General features: G+C 53.8%; 1 protein-coding gene across 1 annotated transcript in view; it reads right to left on the bottom strand.

The window, feature by feature from the left end:
* Positions 1-20,671, bottom strand: part of Myo18b (myosin XVIIIB) — a 200,747-nt gene that overhangs the window by 157,648 nt on the left and 22,428 nt on the right. The window contains 5 exon segments of the mRNA XM_051162160.1: positions 75-222; positions 1,518-1,598; positions 3,070-3,262; positions 5,767-5,857; positions 8,161-8,334. Coding sequence (XP_051018117.1) covers positions 75-222; positions 1,518-1,598; positions 3,070-3,262; positions 5,767-5,857; positions 8,161-8,334 — 687 coding nt within the window.

The raw sequence follows: 20,671 nt of genomic DNA, 5'->3' as shown, positions 1-20,671 counted from the left end.
TTTCCTAGCTGGTATAGACAGATTTCCACACCAAGGCGGGCCTCAGCCTCCATCTCCACCCCCGCCTCCCTTACCTTCAGCTCCAGGTGCCTTCTTCTCAAAGGCTGCGCGTAGGCGCTCGAGCACCACACTGTCACTGGAGCCCTCCACCCGGACTTCTTCATCTAAGACCCAGAAAAGGCCCCCAGCATCCTCGGCACCTCTTCCAGACGGTAAGTGGACCTGGTGGGAGATCCAGTGTGTGTTGAGAGTCAGCTCTGGGTATCTCTCCCAAGCCCTCAAAACTAAACATGCCTGGTGGGACCCGTGAACCTGTTCAACCCTCACTCTCGGTCATGAGGCCGAGCACTGTCTGAATCCCGCCTTTCACATCCTGTATGACCTTCAACAACCAACTGTGGCCCCTCTGAGGTTTGTTTCCCCAGGTGTAAAATGGAGCCTGGCAAGGCCTTTCCCAGAGGGTTGTCTTGGGGATTTAAGAAGGGTGTGTCTGCTTGTAATCCCTCCCTGGACAGACACCGATAGCTGGACGGTGTGCACAGCCAGCCTGACACCTCGCTGTCTCTTAGAAGTCTTGGTATTTTATTATGCCCAGACATTGGTATACATTTAAAGAGACATGCACTCAAGGAATGTCTTAGGAAACATGAACTGGATTCCATAGCACACGTGGGATTTTAAAGCTAGCCATAGCAACCTTCCAGGAAACCTGTGGGTAGGTTTGCCTAGTGTAAGGTTTGAGTTGTCACAAGAAAACAGTGGGCTGAGCAGTGATGAGGGCATGAGACATGATAATATCAGAGAGCCCCAGGGTTGTTGGGGCCCTAGGCTGCCCAGCACTTGGGGTTCTCAGTGCTAAACCAAGGCTCTGGTGGTCCTTCTGTCTCCAAGGCCTGGAGAAATCCAGGGGCACATCCAAGGTCCCATGGTGAGTCCCAGGGGTCCTAGAGGACCCCCAGCCTTCATCACTGGGGTGAGGATGGCCAGCTGGCCCACACTCAGGAGAGGCCCTCAGATGGACAAGTAAGAAAGCCTGTATTGAGAACAGCTCTGGACCTCCTAACAGGAGGCTTGGCACACAGCCACTCCCTAAGACTTTGGAAGAAGAAGCTTCGCAAGGGCAACGTGGCACACTGTGACCAGGAGGAGCCACGGCAACCATCCTTGGTCAGCAGAAGACAGGACAAAGAAGTACAGCATGCCATATCCTAAGGCAAGAGGAGGGCCACTGACAGGAACTCTGCCCTGCTGACCTTTTGTAGATTGGTGACACCTGGTGGCTCCAGACAGGTGGCTCTGGCCAGGTCCACACACATCTGTTGGAAGGCACTTCTTTGGGACAGACCTGAGTGGCAGTGGGTCTCTTAAGCCCCAGGGCATCTCCACGTCCAAAGCTCACACTAATCAATGTCTCTTAACCCTGGGGAGTCCAGGTGCAGACGGCTTGATTAAAATGGGCGTCTCAAAGCCTGGTGCATGCTGCAGTTTCATGCCTGAGACCCTGGGTCCTTTCTTACCCGGGAGGGGTTCTGATCCACAACAGCCACCGTAGTTCCTGGAGAGGACTCCGGGAGGTCAAAGGGAACCGAAATGCCTTCCTGAAATTCATAGGACATAAACATTAGTCCCGCCGTAAGCTCAGTAGGTGGGAAAAGAGCCCCATCACTATTAAGCCATTCTTCTTGAAGTCAGTTCAAATTTTTTTCATGAAATATACATAACAGGAACTTTTTCCCTTTGGCCATTTGCAGATTGGTGACACTGGTGGCGTTCACGCTGGTGCCGCAACCATCTCAGGTTTTCCTTCAAGAACTGTTTAAAATTAACACTGTGCAGGTTAGCAGCGTCCAACAACAGGCTCTGATGCGTGTTGACAGTTTTCACCTTGTGAAATGAAAACAGCCCCACCACACAGATTCCCCACTCTGCCCATGCGCCAAAGCTGTGGACGAGCCGACTGACCTTCCTGCCCCGTGACTTTGCCATCAGCACCTCACACAGGAGGCATCGTGCTGTTTGTGTCCTTTGGTCACTGGTTCATGACACTTAGCAGAATGTCCTCAAAGTTTGTCCGCACTTTAGCAAGTTCCTAAAGACTGGGTGATACCACAGTCTTTCTCGATCTGTTCCTGTGTTGGACACTTGGGTGGCCCAGGCCTCTGTCTACAGTGACTAGTGCTGCTGTGAATGTGAGTGCAGAAACATCCCTTCAAAAATGTTTGGGGTGTGTATCCAGAAGTGGACCACAGGCACCAGAGTCACACCCAGACCCAAGTGCCACCCAGGTTCCCTAGAGACTCATGAGTAATGACAAAAGGGTCTCTCACGCTAGGCTGTCAAGGCAGTTCAGTCTATAGATGTGTTACCCCCAGTGGTACCAGGGAGAGGACTATCACTCTCAGCTTTCCATGTGATGACGCCAAGGGTCAGAGAAGGTGAGTAAGTTTTCTAAGGCCACACAGCCAATCAGAGTGAAAGTCAGACTCACCACCTCGTAATTATTCTTTGTGTCTGTGCCATGTTGCCTCCAAACAAAGGAAAGACTGTGATTCCAACACCCGTTGTCCTACAGAGAGTGAGATGGCTGCTCCTCTCGCCTGCCCTGACTGTTCACCGGACAAGGCCTGGGGTCCAATCGCATTGTCACCCAGGTGGAGGTTACAGAGTGAGGCACCTGGGTATGTTCTCTCTGCCCTCTTCTCAGGCTTTGTGCACTCCTATGTGTCCCCTCTGACGGCCAATATGGGACGTGAGGAATGGAGCCTTTCAGAGGCAACCGGGACTTGTGTGAACCTGGCTCACATGTGAACAGTTTCTGGAAAGCCTCATTGAAGGGGGCGTGCCTGGGTACGTGCACCTGTTGTCCTCCACAGGGGTGTTCAGCCTCGTGTCTGCACATGGCAGCAGCTCCTGAGGGGCCGTCTGCACCGAGGCAGATGTAGAAGAAGCCAGAGCTGGAGCAAAGTGCTCTGTAGGTGACACGGGCCACCTAGGGCGGATCTTCACTCCACCCGTTCGGCCTCACCCCTGGGCAGAGGCCTGGGAGACCCCAGCCCAGCTGACACACACCTCTTGGTATCGCTCCAGAGTAGAGACAAAGGTCCTGTGGTAGAACAGCAGCTGCAGGCGTTCCTGGGCGTAATTGTAACACAGCTCCTCAAAGGTGGCCGCCCGGTCCTTGCCCTGGTGCCGAGGGTTCTGAAAGCCTGGAGAGTCGACCACCATGATAGAAGCCATAGACAGATGGTGGGAGGAGAAAGATCTGGGGAGAGAAGAGAAAAGCTTCTGAGCTAACATGGAGTCTGCCCGTTCAAGCCTCCCCCCAGAGCAGAGATGGGGAAACTGAGGCAGCATTCTAGGTGGATCTGGAGGTCTGGCTTCAAATTCAAGCTCAACATTTACAGGCTGTGAGACCCCAGGCAAGCGTCTCGACCTCTCTGAGCATGACTCTCGCCAACTGTTAAGTGATATGTCGGGAGTGAGCTGGCCCACAGCTGCTGGAAAGGACTTGGGAATTAGATGCGAGTGCCCTCCTGTGATTCCAGGATGCAGCAAGCTTTTAGAAAACGCAGCCCCTCCATCAGGCCCCAAGTCAGAAAGCGCCTGATAATTCTCCTTTCTTTCCCGGTGGCACACTGCACTTGAGAAACCATTTTGTGTATGTTTTACAGAGCTGTTTCCCCCCCCCCCCAAGCAATCACTTCCTTGGATGTTTTTGGCGCTCCTGTCAAGGGTGAACAGCCTAGACTGCTCAAGTCTAAAGACAGGATGGAAAATTGTGAAGCAGTCCCTAACTGCCGTCCCACCCTGCGACAGAGGGGCTGTGTGTCTCTGGGGAGCTGCCTGGCCTCTCTGATGCTCAGCTGAAGAATGATTAAAGGTGAAGGCTAACTCCAAAGGCTTCTGGGAGATCAGAGGCTACACCATAACCCATTGCTGTGACTACGCAGCCTGCCCTGCGGTTGGTACTCAGAAAATTCCTCAGCTCTCATTACCGCCTGCAACATTCACACTCAGATCTGGAGATCACACTCTGAGCCTCGGTTCTTGCTTCTCCTTGTCAATCTTTCTCTATGTGTAAAATGGGGCAAGCGGGGAAGCCACCACAGACACATGTGTGAGAGGAGGCTGAGGCTGAGGAGGCAGGCACCTGTTGGAGCCTGGCAACCCTCCTTCTCATCAAAACATCTGTTGTGGAAATGTCTGCCTGCCTGTCTGCCTGCCCCTGCCTGCCTGCCTGCCTGCCCCTGCTTGCCTGCCTGCCCCTGCTTGCCTGCCTGCCTGCCCCTGCCTGCCTGCCTGCCTGCCTACCCCTGCCTGCCTGCCCCTGCCTGTCTGCCTGCCCCTGCCTGCCTGCCTGCCTGCCCCTGCTTGCCTGCCTGCCTGCCCCTGCCTGCCTGCCTGCCTGCCTACCCCTGCCTGCCTGCCTGCCCCTGCTTGCCTGCCTGCCTGCCCCTGCCTGCCTGCCTGCCTGCCTACCCCTGCCTGCCTACCCCTGCCTGCCTGCCTGCCCCTGCCTGCCCCTGCTTGCCCCTGCCTGCCTGCCCCTGCCTGCCTGCCTGCCCCTGCCTGCCTGCCTGCCCCTGCTTGCCTGCCTGCCCCTGCCTACCCCTGCTTGCCCCTGCCTGTCTGCCTGCCCCTGCCTGCCTGCCTGCCTGCCTGCCTGCCCCTGCCTGCCTGCCTGCCCCTGCCTGCCTGCCTATCTGCCCCTGTCTGCCTCAGTTCACCCCAGCTCTAACCGCAGCACAATGATCCCTGGTTTCTAGATAAGGCGCGGATGGACGGTAATTACTCAGACAGCAATAGAGGGAGTTGATTCCAAGGCCCTGGTGACCGGAGATCCCAGCTGCTCGGCTCATCCCTTAACAGGATTCAGAAGCCTAATTATGCTGTGCGCTCTTGCAGAGAAGAGAACCCCCCTCCCTTGCTTCCCCGCTCCCATGTTCCCCACAGGCCACACTGGAGCTGCTCAATGGGTTTCTGAGGAGGCTGGGCTCAGAGCAGCCCAGCATAGGCTCTGGACAGCCAGCCACCCTACCGGCCACCCTGCCATTCTGTCCCCTAGGCCCAGCAGGAGAAGTTAGAAAAATAAATGAAGCCAGCAGCAGCGGGTAGCAAATTGCTGCCTCCCCGCCCCCCCCCCCCAACCCCCACCCGACCCCAGCCACATCTCATGCACACTGGGTTGGATGGAGCAGAAACAACACAAAGCAGGCTGGATCAATTAGGGCTAGCCTCAGCCCTTAGGGCTAGCCTCAGCCCTTAGCTGGTGTTCCCAAAGCTATTGCTCTTCTTTTTTTTATTTTGTTTTTTGTTTTTTGTTTTTGTTTTGTTTTGTTTTGTTTTGAGGCAGGGTTTCTCATTTGAACCCAGAGCCCACCGCTTTGGCTCACCAAATGTTCTGCCTGGCTTCACCTCCTTGCTGCTGGTATTACAAATGTGTGCTTCCATGCCTGCCTTTTTCAGGTAAGTGCTGGGCCTGAACTTTGGCTTGAGCTGAGCCCTGCTGCTGTTGTATTTTCACTGTTAGAAACTTACTTCAATGTGCTGCCTGTTTCTTCTAATCTCCTGATGAGCCCAGAGGAAGCGGCCACTTTAAAGTTGTGGAGACCACAGAGGTAAACGGACGTGACGTCACACAGCCAGGGTGGGACGTAAGCTCGGCTCTGCCCCATCTCAGAGCTCTCCCTCTGCTCAGAGAACCCCAGCCCTGGCGTGTGCCCACTGAGCTCAACAAGAGGCCGAGCCTCACAAGAATGCTGTTACCTGTTGATGAGGGAGACCACCGCCACGAAGAGCTCTTGGTACAGGCCAGAGGCCATCCCCTCCACACACTCCACACCCGTCATCTTGAGCCCTGAGATGGGGAGACAGAAACGTGTCAGTATTGGGAGGCCATGACCTCTTCCTGGGAGCTCCCTGAAGTAAGGAGCCACCTGTGGGGTCGGGGCACAGAACGGAAGCACAGGCAGTGTTTGTTGTGCCCGTTTCTCTAGAAGCAGCCACAGGCCCACACTCAGGCTCAGCCGTGTCACCACTAAGATTTTACTGAGACTGAAACATTCTGAGAAACAAAGCCAACTGTGTCCACAAAGTCCACCAGTGGTTTGAATTGGCCAGGATCACTTTGTTGTGATAACTTGGTCACCCTGGCAGAGCGAGCAGTGGTGAGATAATCAGACTCCCTCCATCAGTGCCGAGGCACAGTCAGGCACAGAACAGTGGGAGGCAGCAGAGGACTTCCCTCCTATGCTAGAGGACAGGAAAGCTTAGCAGGCCTCAGAGTTGCCTGGACACAGGAGGACAAGCGTGTTCCATTAAAGCAGCTGTACAGTGGAGAGCAAGCCAGTCACAGCTCCTGACCTTCCACCTAGTTCCCGTCACAGAATTAGAATCCATCCACTTCCCCTCAAGACAAACACTTCTGCTTGGACATTCTAGACAGCCTGCCCACTGCTGCTCCCAAGCATTTCCCATGCCTCCTTTATCTCCATCCCCCACCCTGGGCTGTTGCTAGGCAACCCACAGCCTCGCAGCATTGATCTGAGGCACACAGGTCCCTTGTCTGCTTAGTGTCTGCCTCTGAGACCTTTGCTGGACAGACCAACTCAGTTTCAAGAAATGCTGTGTCTGTCGTGTGTGTTCTTTTCATGCGTGTGGCAAGTATTGTATCCTCGTGTGCACGGTGCACACCTATGCACATGTGCTGCATGCATGCATCTATGTGCGTGCATGTGCACACACAAGTATGTGCTACAAATAAGAGGAGACAGCAGAGCACAGGCCGGGAAAGTAGACTGCTCCCGGAAACCACAGGGCCAAGAAACTTGTCCCTTGCTGTTAGCGCGTGTGTGTGCGTACACACACACACACACACACACACACACACACACACACACACACACCGGTTATCACCTCAAGCCCTGCTGCCTGAGGAAATGCTGCTAGCAGAGAACCCTCAGGCCTCCCCAGGGTCCCAGGGTTCTGCTCACCTCTTCGGCATCCACAGCCTCAGGACCCTGGGGAGCCACCTTGATGGGTGGGTACAGCCCTCTCACCTGCCCTTCCCCAATGAAACACCTCCGTCCTTTTCCACATGGCCACTCAGACTCAATCCAAGGTGCCATGACAGAGCTCTCGGTCTCACCTCACCCTAGACCCAGCACCTGCCACACACACCCCCACTTACACCTCCATGTTTCTGGTCCAGCATCAACCCTCTCTGTAGTGACTGAGTGTGTCTGTGTGTTTTGGGGGTGGGGTTAAATGTTCATGTAGGTGTGTGCATGCATACAAGCAGGCATGTATACATGTGTGTGTGTGTGTGTGTGTGTGTGTATGTGTGTGCACATGCTCGCGCGCGCCAGAAGATGACACCACTGGTGCCTCCTTCTACCACTTTGCACCTTATTTTTGGAAACAAGGGCTCTAACTGAGCCCAGAATTTGCTCAGTCCGCTCTCCAGGGGGCGGGCTTCTTCCTCAGTGGTGACACGCACTGTTCTGCTCAGGTGGGCTCTAAGGACACAAGTTCAAGTCCTCGTGCATGCATGGCAGGGACTCTGCCCACTGTGTCATGCCCCAGCCTTCACCTGTGATCTGTATAGTTTCTCTTCCTAGTCACTGCTCAGCCTTCAGCTAAGATTTCCAGAGTGCGAGGCAAGCCACAGCCTTCTCTGTTAAGCCACTCTTCAGTTTGCGATCAGTCGCTGCAAACTCTATGTACCAACTGGCACCAGCCCTTCATGCCCTGCCCCATGTGTCTCTCAGTTCCACCCGCAGGGGCCTTGCTCTCAACCATCACACAGGCAGGCCTGCTTTCTCTGTCTATCAAGAGCTCTACAGACACACACAGACCAGAACAGAAAGACATCAGCCCCTGGGCAGGGCCTAAATGTCCCCTCTCCCAGCATAGCAGATCCTCCAGGAGCTCAGCAGCCTCCACAGTTACCGGCCAGAGTGAAGTGTTCAGCCATAAGCATCAGACAAGGAGGGCCTATTGCCTTTTCCACCACTGCCGGCATCCCCCAGCCCTGGCATATGTGCACAGAACAACTCTCGGAAGAAGTCTTTGTGAACATGGGAAAACATACAAGTCAGCTACTGGTGTAGCCACAGCAAGGAGCCGGGCACCCAGAGTGTAGCCTTGAGGATTTGGTACCTGTGCAGCCTTCGCTGTCCTCCAGGCCCTGGTGCTGTGGCCCTGACGTCATCTGGTGGATGATCTGCCGAAGGTGGTGCTTGAACGTGGCAGTGTTCAGTTCCTCGTAGTCACAGCCCAGGACCTCGGCGGCATGGTTGGCCCACTCGAACCGCATGAACTGCTTCCGGCCCACTGCACAGAGGACCAGGAAGGGTGTGGGGTGAGATGTCAGGCCCAGGTTGCCTGCATGGCCAAGAACACCTCAGGGAGTCTTGCTACCTTTCCACCTTTTTTTTTTTTTTTTTAATTCATTAAAGATAACGTAGGGAAACACTCTAAACGGAGGATACGGTAGAATTAGGATAGAATCAGTCGTGCATCTAGTTATGCGCACGTCCACTACCCTTTGTGTTAGGACTCTGCTTCAGTCTGCCTACCAGTGATGTCATTGCCTACGTGCCATGGGGGCGTGGCCCTGCCCAGTATATGAAAGGACAGACCTACCTCACCCCTCCCTCTCTTATCTCTCTCCCTCTCTCTCTTACCTCCTTACCGCCCCTCTCTCTTTTCCTCTGTCTCTGTCTCCCTCTCTCTCTCTGGGGTACCCCTCCTCCCTTTCCTTCTCTCCCCATGCTCATCTAATAAACCTCATAAAATATCTGGCATCTGGTATCTTATCATCATCCTCTTACATTAAACATAAAACCTTGGCCCCTGTCTGCCCAATCATCCACTCGCCCATTACCCAGCCACACGCTCCACCATCCAGCCGGCCACCTGCCTGTTCAGCCCACGTTTACTGAGCAACTACGATGTGCGAGAGCAAGTCACATGCGATGACGACCCTCATACAGCTTACAGCCCGGTGAGGGAGCTGGGTGGGAAGCAACCAGAGAGACAGGTAAGTGAGGTAACGTCAGGTGGCGCACACCGCAAGGAGGAACTAAACTAGAGCGATGGGTGCAGAGAGATGGCGGTTCTGCTAGTGTCTGCTGCTCAGAGAGACGCTGGGAAGATGTGACAGTGGGCTCGGGCTTAAAGGTGAGGAGTCCGCACAGAGTCCCTGAGGCAGAAGTGAGCGTAGTGTGTGAAAAACAGCCAGCCTGGCTGCAGCACAACATGGAGGAGGGCAGAAAAGCGAAGTCATCAGAGAGAGAGACACGGGGAAGCCGTGCTGTGAGCCGCATGAGGCCATTTAAAGCACCTCTGTGTAGCACAGCAAGTGCCCACAAGTAAAAGAGTTCAGTAAAAAAATGGATGAGAGGCTGGGTGTGGTGGCACACACCTGTAATCCCAGCACTCAGGAGGCAGAGGCAGGTGGATCTCTGTGAGTTCAAGTCCAGCCTGGTCTACAAAGAGTCGCAGGACAGCCAGGGCTACACAGAGAAACCCTGTCTTTAAAAAAAAAAAGTGATGAGAAACCATTAAAGAAGATGCTGTGAAGTCGTTTCTAAAGTGCTGTTACCAGAGTGAGAAAGTGGGGAGGGGATGATGAGAGGGCTCAGCATGAGAGGTGCTTGCCACCGAGCCTGAAAGACCTGAGTTCAAATCCCTAGGACCCACAGGACAGAACGAGGGGACTAACTCCCACAGGTTGTCTGTGATGCCACACAAAGAAATAAATGCTTTTAAACCATTTTAAATTACACAGCTAACATGAATGTAGTGAGACAGTGATCATGACAGAGTGAGGTCCTGACATTTTCCAAATTCCTGGTTTTGAGAACTAAATACAAGCAACGGACTAATTAAAACAAATCTCAACGCGCTCCTTCCAAGTGCTCTCTGTCTTCAGTCTCCTTGCAAATGCGTTATCTTGTCTGAAACACAAACCACGGCTGCCTGCAGGCATTCGCCTGTCCCCCAGGTGACTGCCAGGGCCCAGTGAGCCAAGTCGAAACCGAACAATTGGAACCCTGGGAGAGATTCTGCCTGAGACATTAACCAGCACTATCCAGGGAGGATGACAGGTAGTGGCTGCTTGCTGGGTGTTCCCGTGTGCTGGCTGCACAGGGATGCGCACACAAACACTGCTTCCCAGTGGCAAAGAAACAGACTTGGGGGAGTCAGTCAGAAATAATGACAGTGGTGATGTGGGATGGTGGTGACAATGGTGAGTGATGGTGACGGTAATGGTGGTGTCAACAGTGATGGTGACAGTGGTGCTGGTGATGGTGGTAGTGTCAACAGTAATGGTGGTGATGGTGGTGTCAACAGTGATGGTGACAGTGGTGCTGGTGATGGTGGTAGTGTCAACAGTAATGGTGGTGATGGTGGTGTCAACAGTGATGGTGACAGTGATGGTGGTGTCAACAGTGATGGTGGTGGTGGTGTCAACAGTGATGGTGACGGTGATGGTGGTAGTGTCAACAGTAATGGTGGTGGTGGTGTCAACAGTAATGGTGGTGGTGGTGTCAACAGTGATGGTGACAGTGGTGCTGGTGCTGGTGGTGGTGTCAACAGTGATGGTGGTAGTGGTAGTAGTGTCAGCAGTGATGGTAATGGTTGGTGGTGGTGACAACAGTGATGGTAGGTGATGGTGATGGTGACAACGATGGTGGTGATGATGATGGTGTTGGCAACAATGATGGTAACTGTAATGGTGATAATGATGATGGTGATGGTGGTGATGATGTCAACAATAAATGTACTGGCAACAATGGTTAAACCTCATTGGCCTTGCCTGACTGGAAGTTATATACACACATGTATAAGTATAAATGTATAAATATATACATACATAATTTTCAATTCTATACATTTTGTTTGCTTGTTTTTTAGTTCACCTCGCTTGGAACTTGGGAGTGCCACATGTTGCACATGGAGAAAGCTCAATGCGTGTTAGCTCCATCCATTGTTTATCACCACTATTACATTTTCAGGAGCATTATTATCATTTGTGCCTTTTGTTGATGATCTTCTTGAAATGGGGCCTCACTATTGGGGCCCCAGGCTGGCCTGCGCTCACTGCACAATCTGAATTCTCACCTCTGGGGCACTGGCACTATGGATACAGACGTCACTGTCACTTAAAGATGAAATGAGTGAGTCAGAGAGTCACCAGACAGTAGACAGCCACTGGGGTGGAGAAGCCTATCCATTGGGTACCACTTGTAGGCTCAATTTTCTCAGCAAATATATTTTATTATGAACTTACTAACCGAGAGTACCTCACTTACAACGCGACTAACCTAAACAATAGGAAAAGAAGATTAAAGAATACAATAATGAAACCGTAAGTATATCAGTTCTGAGGAACGACTCTCCTGGCGTAGTCAGCAGGATTTCTTCTGCTGGGACCTGGAGCAACCAGAACCTGGAACCTCAGCAGGAGCCGGAGCCCTAAAGCCTTCTTTCCAGTGGTTCTCTTTAGGAGCGTCTCGAAGTGGAGCGATGAACAGCCAAAACTATGCCAAGTCTCCACAGGCCCCGCCTCCTGTTTTTGGCTCACATTTATACTTCCTCTCAGAATTTGTTCAAGGATGTTTTTCAGCTGGTTAATACCCAATCTCCTCCACATGGTGGTTCAACTTCTAGGAGGATAAACATCACCAGCTCTCTCACAAGTCTTTTTCTCGTGCCCCACTTGTGATCTAAACAACAAACATGTTTCTCTCTCCTTCACCTACACCTCATGTTCACCTTTAAGAACCACACCCAGCACTTGCTTAGGACCCCAGATCCGCATTCCCTGACCCGGACCCTGTTTCTCATAGACAAACACATCGTAAAACAAAACCTTGGTCTGCCTCAAATGAGAATCGTTCTCACCTGTCTCTGCGAGACCCCACAGGGCTTCCTTCTTCCTGGGAGGGGCTGTACACCTACTAACAGGAGGCGATGCCCTCATTGGTGACACCTGTCCTCTTCTGCCCTGCCCCCACACAATCTGCTCTGGAGTCCCTGCAGAGACCTGCCCTGCCTCAAGGAGCCGGTGAAGCAGGAGAGGGAGCTGATGAGGAGGTTTCCGTGTGATCTGCAGAGTTCTGTGTGTCCTCCTGGCCTATGGGGACATTTCTAGGCTCTGCTGAGGGGCCTCCAGCTAGTGAAACCAAAGTGTCCTGCAGGGGGCTTGGCCAGTAGCATAAGTGCCAAACCAAATCTTGGCTTCCGTGTCTTTGCTCTGACAGGGGCAGCGGCCCCAGGCCGGGACCAAGAAAGCCAAGGACTCAGAGGTGCACCCCCGCGCCCCCCCCCCCACCGAAGGGGAGAGATCAGCAGCCATTTCCTGCTGACCAATACACAGGCGTGTGCACAATTACTAAGACCTATGAAAGGTCGGTCATAAGTGCCTCCAAGATCCTTTTAGAAGGGCACAAGGAACGCCCAGCGCACTGTCGCTGCATCTCCACCTGTAAACTCCAGGGGGCGCACTTTGCCAGATCCTGGCAGTGCAGGGCGCCCCCTGCAGGCCAATCAGCAGCTTCAGGAAATAGTTGCCTATGGGGCAGAATGCTAGCACTGGAGATCAGTGTCCCCTCTGAGGGCCCTTGGTTGACTAAGCCTACTTCTCTGCTGAAAGGAGGCTGTGTGTTATCCCAGCATCTGCTATAAACTCCCTCCAACGCCAGGGACAGTGTTGTACCTCTCAGAAGGCCACACTGAGGTTGTGGGGGTCCCAGGGTCTAGAGGATGGGGTGGGGGGTCCCAGGGTCTGAAGGACCCCGTCCTCCATGAGGCCACTAGCTAAGTAATGACAGCCATTGAGATTTAAACAGAGATTGCATGTCAAGGACCCTGCTGGGCCCCACCTTGTGGATGCTCACAAGACTCTCCTAAGTGCCACAGGAAGTGGCCAGGAGTCTGGGCAGGCCCTGTGCGGCAGCTCCTAAGCTATCCTGCCTTCCTCAGAGGAGCAGGGAACTGAGGGATCAGTACTGTTTAGCTGCCTTAGATTTGCAGTAAGTCATCCAGTGAGGAATAAGTCCCAGAGGGGATAAGCCCCATGGCTGGTGGCCAGCCCTGGACACTCTGTCCTTCCTTCCCCCTCCCAAGACTTGGGAAAGAGTTATAATAGCACCCCTCTGTACCCCCTCCTCCACCGCAGGAGCCAGCCATCTGGACCACCAGAACAGGGGGCCAACATCCAGCTAAAGATAAAACCAGAGGGAGCTGGGCAGGGAGACAGGAAGGGGCTGGCAACAGCAGAGGTCAGAAACTAGTTCTGACAGGGATGGGGTGTGTCCCTCCCTGCTGCAGGGGGTTAGCCTGCACTTTCCTGAGGCTCTTCTCAGCCCCCACTAGAGAAGTCCATTGGCTGTACCTGACATGTCCTCTGAGTATATAGGCCATTCCCCACTGTACGCTGGATCGCCAGCCATTTCTTGGGTTTCTGGTGAGAACCAAGCCTCCTCTAAGGCTGGGAGACAGGCAGCTCCCACCCTTGCTCCCCAGACCACAGTGCAGCTCCTCCTGGTGCCGTCTGAGCTCATGTCACACGTGAACCCTTGTCCGTGAACACTCGCCTCAGCATCTTCATCCCACCAAGGTACCAAGCCAAGGGAAGGGCTCTGGAGAGGCCACCTTCACAGAAACCAGTGTCTTCACTGGGCTTTTCCTTCAAATGATGGTGACCAAGGAGAGACTCCAGAGAGGAAGCCAACCCCTCAGCAAGGTGCCTTCTCTCTTGCTGCCATCTTGTTTATCCCCCAGAGGCTACCTGCCTGTCTGAGTGAGGCCAGGCTCAAACCATCAGCCACCTAGGCAGGGCAGGACTGGGTCCGTGAGCCTCGGCAGCGACAGAGGTGTAGAACGGGGCAGGATAGCCTCAGAGTTGGGTTTCGGTTTCCCCAACGTTCATCTATCACACTAGAGGAAAAGGTGACTCCGCGGGCTGCAGTGATGAGGGCCTAAGTTGAGGTCCCCAGAACCCATGAGTAAAAGCCAAGGGTATCACTAGCGCAAGTATAGATGGCCAGCACTGGAGAGGTGAAGACAGAAGCCCGTGGCCTGCTGGCCTCGGCCAGGCCAGTGTGTCTAACCAAACTGGAATGCCCCAGGTTCAAAGGGAGGCATTGTTTCAAATAGTAAGGTGGAGAGAGATTGGGTAAAGCAGCCTGAGTCACCTCTGGTCTCCCAAGTCACAGACTTGGCTGTACGTGTGCGCACACACACACCGAAGAAAATGATCCCTGGATCGTATCCGCGTCACAGCTAAGCGTCGCCATTGAGGGACTTCTCAGAGCCTTTAAGGCAGCTTTTGTGCATCTCCAACAAGGGAGGTTCTCTTTAGCCCAGTTTAACCTCAGAATGCCTTCACAGAGCCTGCAGCAACACCCATCAGACGCAGGTCTGGGAAACTCTGGTGCAGCTGGCAGAGCACCAGGCACCAAGCTTTGAATAGAGAGGAGAGAGGAAAAATAAAAGAAGGGGTGGGGGGCGGGGTGGGGGAAGGGGGGAGGAGGGAGGGAGGTGGAGGCGGGAGGGGGGGAGGTGTGAGAGCAGGTCCTGGGGCTGCTGTCTGTGACTCAAATCTGGCTGCAGAGGCAAGGTTTGAAACAGGAGGGAGCCGAAAGAGGGGAGGGAGGAGGGAAGGAGGAGGGAGGGAGAAGGGAAGGAGGAGGGAGGGAGCACGCGCACAAGCGCACGACAGCACAGCTATTGTCCCTGCTCGCTGTGGGTTCAATTGCTATCAATTACAGTGACCTCCTGCATTTATTAATAACCAAGTTATTTCTCCTCCCAACAACAGCTGAGCTGTTCCCGAATTACTCAACATTACGGAGCTTATTTATAATGCCACAGCATCTGGCTCCCACTGCCTCTCACAGAGATTTACAATTCTGAAGCCCGGGAAGACAGGGGCCACCTGCAAAGGCAAGATAAGCCAACAGGGCGGTGGCTGCTGCGAGAAGAACAGGAGTCGGCTCCTGTGTAGCTGGTTCAAATCCCACCTCCACTACTTGGCTCCACACAATGTCCTGAAAAGTAAGGTTGACTCTCTGGCCCTCAAGTGTCATCTTCCTCACAACGAGGGCTTCAGTGGTCAGAAGGAAGCAACGTCGTGGGTGCTCTGGCTCCACACCCGAGCCATCCACCCTCATGAAAGATGGATCAGGAGGGGAAGATCAATAGGAGAAGCATTCCAGAAATGAAGTCTCTGCCAAGTGCGGCCACAGGCACCATGGGAAATGCTACCTCAGCCTCAGGGAGCTGCCTGCTTCTCAGGGATCCTACCAGAGGCTGCCACCCACAGGCAGCACACAGCCCCGCCCACACATGTGACTCCCTCTGCCGGCTTTGGAGGAAACTGGCATTAAAGCATCAGCACCAGGCTCTGCTGCTTGTCCATCTGGACGGCTGCCGAGTTACACAGGACACAGTTGGAACTGGCATCACGCCCAATGGCCATGGGTAGTGCTTACACCTCTTGGTGTTCTGGGAGGTGACACTCTGTGGGTGCCTCAGGTGGGATAACTTCAGACCGATCCCAGCAGGCTTTGGTGCAGGGTTTCTCAGTCTCCAGCTTGCCTGTGCGCTGAGAATTCACAAGAGGGAAGGAATAGTGCTGGGAGAGGTCTCCTAAACTAACACAACCGAAATTTGAGGGGGCAGCGGCTGATGGCTGACGGGGGTTCTTCGTGCTGCTGGGAGATTGTGGGGAGAGCCAGAGGCCAGAGATCCTAAGACACATTCAACACAGCTGTGATAGCTCAAACGAGAGACTCCTCTTTCTGGGCCTCAGTCTTTTTGTCTGTAAAATGGGTTGGCTGCTGTCCCATCAGGTCTCTAAGAGTGAAGTTAGACACATGATGTGAAGCCAACTACACAGAGGACACAAGCTGCAGCACGGAATTCTCAGGGTGTCCTCAGCTAGAAGGTGTCACACACGGTGGCAGCAGGACAAACAGCACGGAGAGATCCACAGCAGAGCCATGAGTGCCTGAGGACACTCTGCTTCGGTCTTGCTGGGATTGGTCTAGCACCCTTTCAGCAGCTGCCTGCTCTTTGCAACAGCAGGTCACGTGGCTCACTCAACACATCCCTTTGAAACTGCTTAATCACCATCATCGTTGTTATTATCATTATCATAACCATCAATGTCACCACCACCAGCATCACCACCACATCATCACAGATATCATCACAACATCACCACCGTCACCACCACATCACAGCCGTCACCACCGTCACCACCGCATCACAGCTGTCACCACTGTCACCACCATCATCACCACCACGTCACAGCCGTCATCACCGTCACCACCACCATCACCACCACATCACAGCCATCAGCACCACCACCACCATCATCATCTTCACCACCACATCACAGCTGTCACCACCGTCATCACCACGTCACAGCCGTCACCACCACCATCACCATCATCACCACCATCATCACCACATCAAAGCCATCACCACCATCACCACCATCACCACCACATCACAGCCGTCACCACCATCACCACCACATCACAGCCATCAGCACCACCACCACCATCATCATCTTCACCACCATCATCACCACCATCACCACCACATCACAGCCGTCACCACCGTCACCACCGTCACCACCATCACCACCACATCACAGCCGTCACCACTGTCACCACCATCACCATCATCACAGCCATCAGCATCACATCACAGCCGTCACCACCATCACCACCACATCACAGCCATCAGCACCACCACCACCATCATCATCTTCACCACCACATCACAGCCGTCACCACCGTCACCACCATCACCACCACATCACAGCCATCACCACTGTCACCACCATCACCATCATCACAGCCATCAGCATCACATCACAGCCGTCACCACCATCACCACCACATCACAGCCATCAGCACCACCACCACCATCATCATCTTCACCACCACATCACAGCCGTCACCACTGTCACCACCACATCACAGCCGTCACCACCGTCACCACCACATCACAGCCGTCACCACTGTCACCACCACATCACAGCCGTCACCACCGTCACCACCGTCACCACCATCACCACCACATCACAGCCGTCACCACCGTCACCACCATCACCACCATCACCACCATCATCACAGCCATCAGCACCACATCACAGCCATCATCATCTTCACCACCACATCACAGCCGTCAACATCAGCACCACTTTGGATGTAAGCTATTAGAGGAGCACTTAGCACCTGGCGACCACTAGAGGACATCAGCCTCCACCATTAGTCCTCTGTCTAAAGTAGAGGGCCTTCCCTGGCCCGCTGAACCCCAGCTCCCCTGTGTTGCGGCTCCCACACTCACCCCCAAGGCCTGGAGCTGACAGGGAGCTCTGCCTTCCAGCCCCAGCCGCTTCAGGGAGTTCATTTCTCAGAAACTTCTAATTGTTTCCATCCCAGAACAGCCATCCCGGCTTAATGAATGAATTCAATATGCTCCGAAAATGCAGAATAAATCCTCGCCTGTGGCCCAGAATGGGCCTGCTGCACAGCTGCTGGGCCAGAAGCCAAGCCACCAGCTGGGATGGGGCGGACAGGCACAGATTCGGCCTTGAGAAACACATGGGAAGAGGGGACAGGGAGGAGCTGGGCCTCAGGAGCACTGGACGGCATCTCCCGGATGCCCAGTCGCATGCCAGCCCACAGCTGTCCATCTGCCGTGCCAGGGCAAGGCTTCAGTGGGCACTCAGACTCCGGGCGTCACATGGAGAAAGAGGAAGAAGAACGGCTGTGCAGACCCTGAGCGCCACAGCTCCGCAGCCCAGAGCATCCTTCCCAGCTGCTTCTGTTTTGTAGCTTTAGCTGCCTGTAGGACGCTCTGGGCCAACCAGAGAGCTGTTACCAGCCTGGACCTGCCCCCTCCAGCCCCAGCATCATCTCTGTACTTGCTATAGGCAATCTACATAGTGTGGAAACAATGAAGGTCGTGTCCCAGGGCAGCGGGGGGGGGGGGGGGGGGGGAGGGCTGCCTGACACAGAGGAGTAAGAAAGAAGGGAGAGAGGGCACTGGGAGATGGTGCAGCAGCTAAGAGCACTTGTTGCTCTTGCAGAGGACCCTGGTTAGGTTCCCAGCACCTACATGGAGGCTCACAGAGCATCCTACACCCTCTCCTGGCTCCCAAGGGCTCAGGCATGAATGAGGTGCAGACATGGTAAAAGGTAAACACCCATATGCATAAAATAAGTAAACTTTTTTTTAAAGCAGTAAGGGAAAGGAGAGAGAAGGGAGGAGTGAAGGGGAGAAGAGAGAAGAGGACTTCTAGTCTCATTTTGTTGACAAGTGTTGTGACTGAGAGCCATGTAGGGGAGGAAAAGGCACTGCTGAAGTCATCTGCCATCTCCTTTGAGGGCGCAGGATGCAGGGTGTGAGGGAGCTTTGCCGGTTGGTGCTGGTTCCTTTTGTAGTGTTTCTGGTTTTCATAGATACAAAGTGTGAGTGGAACCACAGCCTTGAAACAGCAGAGACAGACAGACAGAGAAAGACAGAGACAGAAAGACAGAGAGAGACAGACAGACAGAGACAGAGACAGAGAGACAGAGACAGACAGACAGAGACAGAGAGGCAGAGACAGAGACACAGAGACAGAGACACAGAGGGACCCTGAGCAGAGCAAGAAAAGCACCTCCCTAGCCTAGTGTGCAACCACCCACCTCCTCCTCTCTGGCTCACACTGACTTTGCTAGTGTCCAGCAGAAGATGGGGTGCATGCCCCTTGTCATTAGTGAGACTCTGTGCAGTGAGCCTTTTGGGCCCCAAATTATAGCCCCATTTATTCAGGCCCTGGCATCTTTACGATGGTGGTGGGGAGTTGGCCTCGCACCTCACTTCTTGCCTCGTGGGCTTATACATGGTCTGACTGTCATATATTAGGCAATGGGTTCATGCCAAGTAGGCTGGTGGATTTAACGAGGGGCAAATAAATTAAATGCACTACCAGCCTTCACAGAGAAAAGAGGTCAAGCCACATAAGCCACAGACGTGAGCATCCCTCATCCTGGCTTCCAGGCTAGACTCTAGTTGCCACGGTCCTCTCTGTACAACGATAAGGGTCAGCAGGCACAGTGACACACAGCTCCACTCTCTGTGGAGAGCGATGAGGCCAAAAGGATTGGGGAGGACGGATGACAGGCCCAAGTTCGCTCACCAGGAAGGACATCCTATCGATGGCAATCATATCAGGATTAAGGGGACCTTCCGGGAAGGGCTGTAAATGGTCAGATTAAAGGGAGTCAGTCTCACAAACATGCTGACACGGGCATTGCTGTCACACTTTACAAAGGGTGACACTGAGTCCCCGAGGACAGAGAGTGGCCACAGTCGGGAGGACTGGTCTGCGGAACACCCACAGCCCTCACTGTGGCTGGAGTTTCCTCCCATTCTGCTCAGCTCAACCTCCCTAACAGAGTGCTGTTGGGGACACCAGAGGATTGGATGGCACCAAGGAAGGACTCCTACAAAGGAGGGAGGACCTCTGAGCACCCAGAATGCCACTTGAGATGAGCACAGCCAGGCAGACTCAAGGAAATTTTAGACAGTCTCTGAGTTCAACACCTCAGGATCTCTGGAGCCACAGTGACCCCTTCTCTGTCTGTCTGTCTGTCTGTCTGTCTGTCTGTCAGTCAGCTCTGAAAGCCAAAAGACATAACGCATGTAAAGCTGTCAACCCAGCTTAGACGGAGGGAGGGAGTGGCCACATTCTATAATGGTTTTCTTCGTGGAGATGATTTTGTTCAGAGAGCCCTGCCTCAGGTTTAAGGCTCATGCAACCGGGGGGGCCCCAGGATGGAGAAACAAAGACCAATGCGTGCTCCAAGAGCAAATAGACTGCCTCCTTGAGAAGTGGGTGTCCTTGGGAGGCATGAGGAGACCCCGTCAGCCTCCATCCCCTCAGCAGGAGCTGGGGAGCATGGGGTGGGACATCCTGAAGTCACCTGATGCAGTCTGACTTTTACAATATGTCTGAGAAACCAGCCTGGGCCCCGGTAAGTCACACAGGAGACCCATGATGCATCTCCATTCTCTTTCAGACAGGGAAACTGAGTCTCCCATAGCTCAGGCTCTGCATAAAGCCAAGGCCACAGTGACAAGCACAGCCACACTGGTATCCAGGGACGCTGCTTGGAAAGCCAGAGCACTCATCTCTCAGGGGTGGCATCCTCTGCCTTTGGCCCTTAAAGCTTTTAGCCAGTAGAACAAGACAAACTCTACCACAGCTCAGAAAAGCAAGAGTCTCCATCAATGTCATGACAAACCTGCTCGTGGGCCCGGAAGCCTCCAGGACACAAGATGCCAAAGCACCTCACATGGAGAGACCTGAGGCTGTGAGCTGGATGGAGCCAGCCACCTAGTCCAGGCAACTCAGCCTGTGTCATTTCTGTAGAAAGCAGCCACACGGGGAGCCTCATGCCAGGAACCCCAGGGTAGCCCTTTGAGATTATGAATGTTCCAACTCTTAGGATATAATAAGACGTGATTATCCCCTGAGTCTGGGGCTGGACCTCAGAGAGGTGCAGCATGCACATACTGGAACCCTGGCTTCAATGGGAACTCACAGGACTGTGCCCTGACCACAGCCGCACGCTGTCGTCGGGGCTCTGAA

Source organism: Acomys russatus, chromosome 19 (assembly GCF_903995435.1).
Source record: "Acomys russatus chromosome 19, mAcoRus1.1, whole genome shotgun sequence".
Taxonomy (NCBI): Eukaryota; Metazoa; Chordata; class Mammalia; order Rodentia; family Muridae; genus Acomys; species Acomys russatus.
The sequence above is the reverse complement of the archived record's forward strand: the minus strand, read 5'-3'. Positions and strand labels throughout refer to the sequence as shown.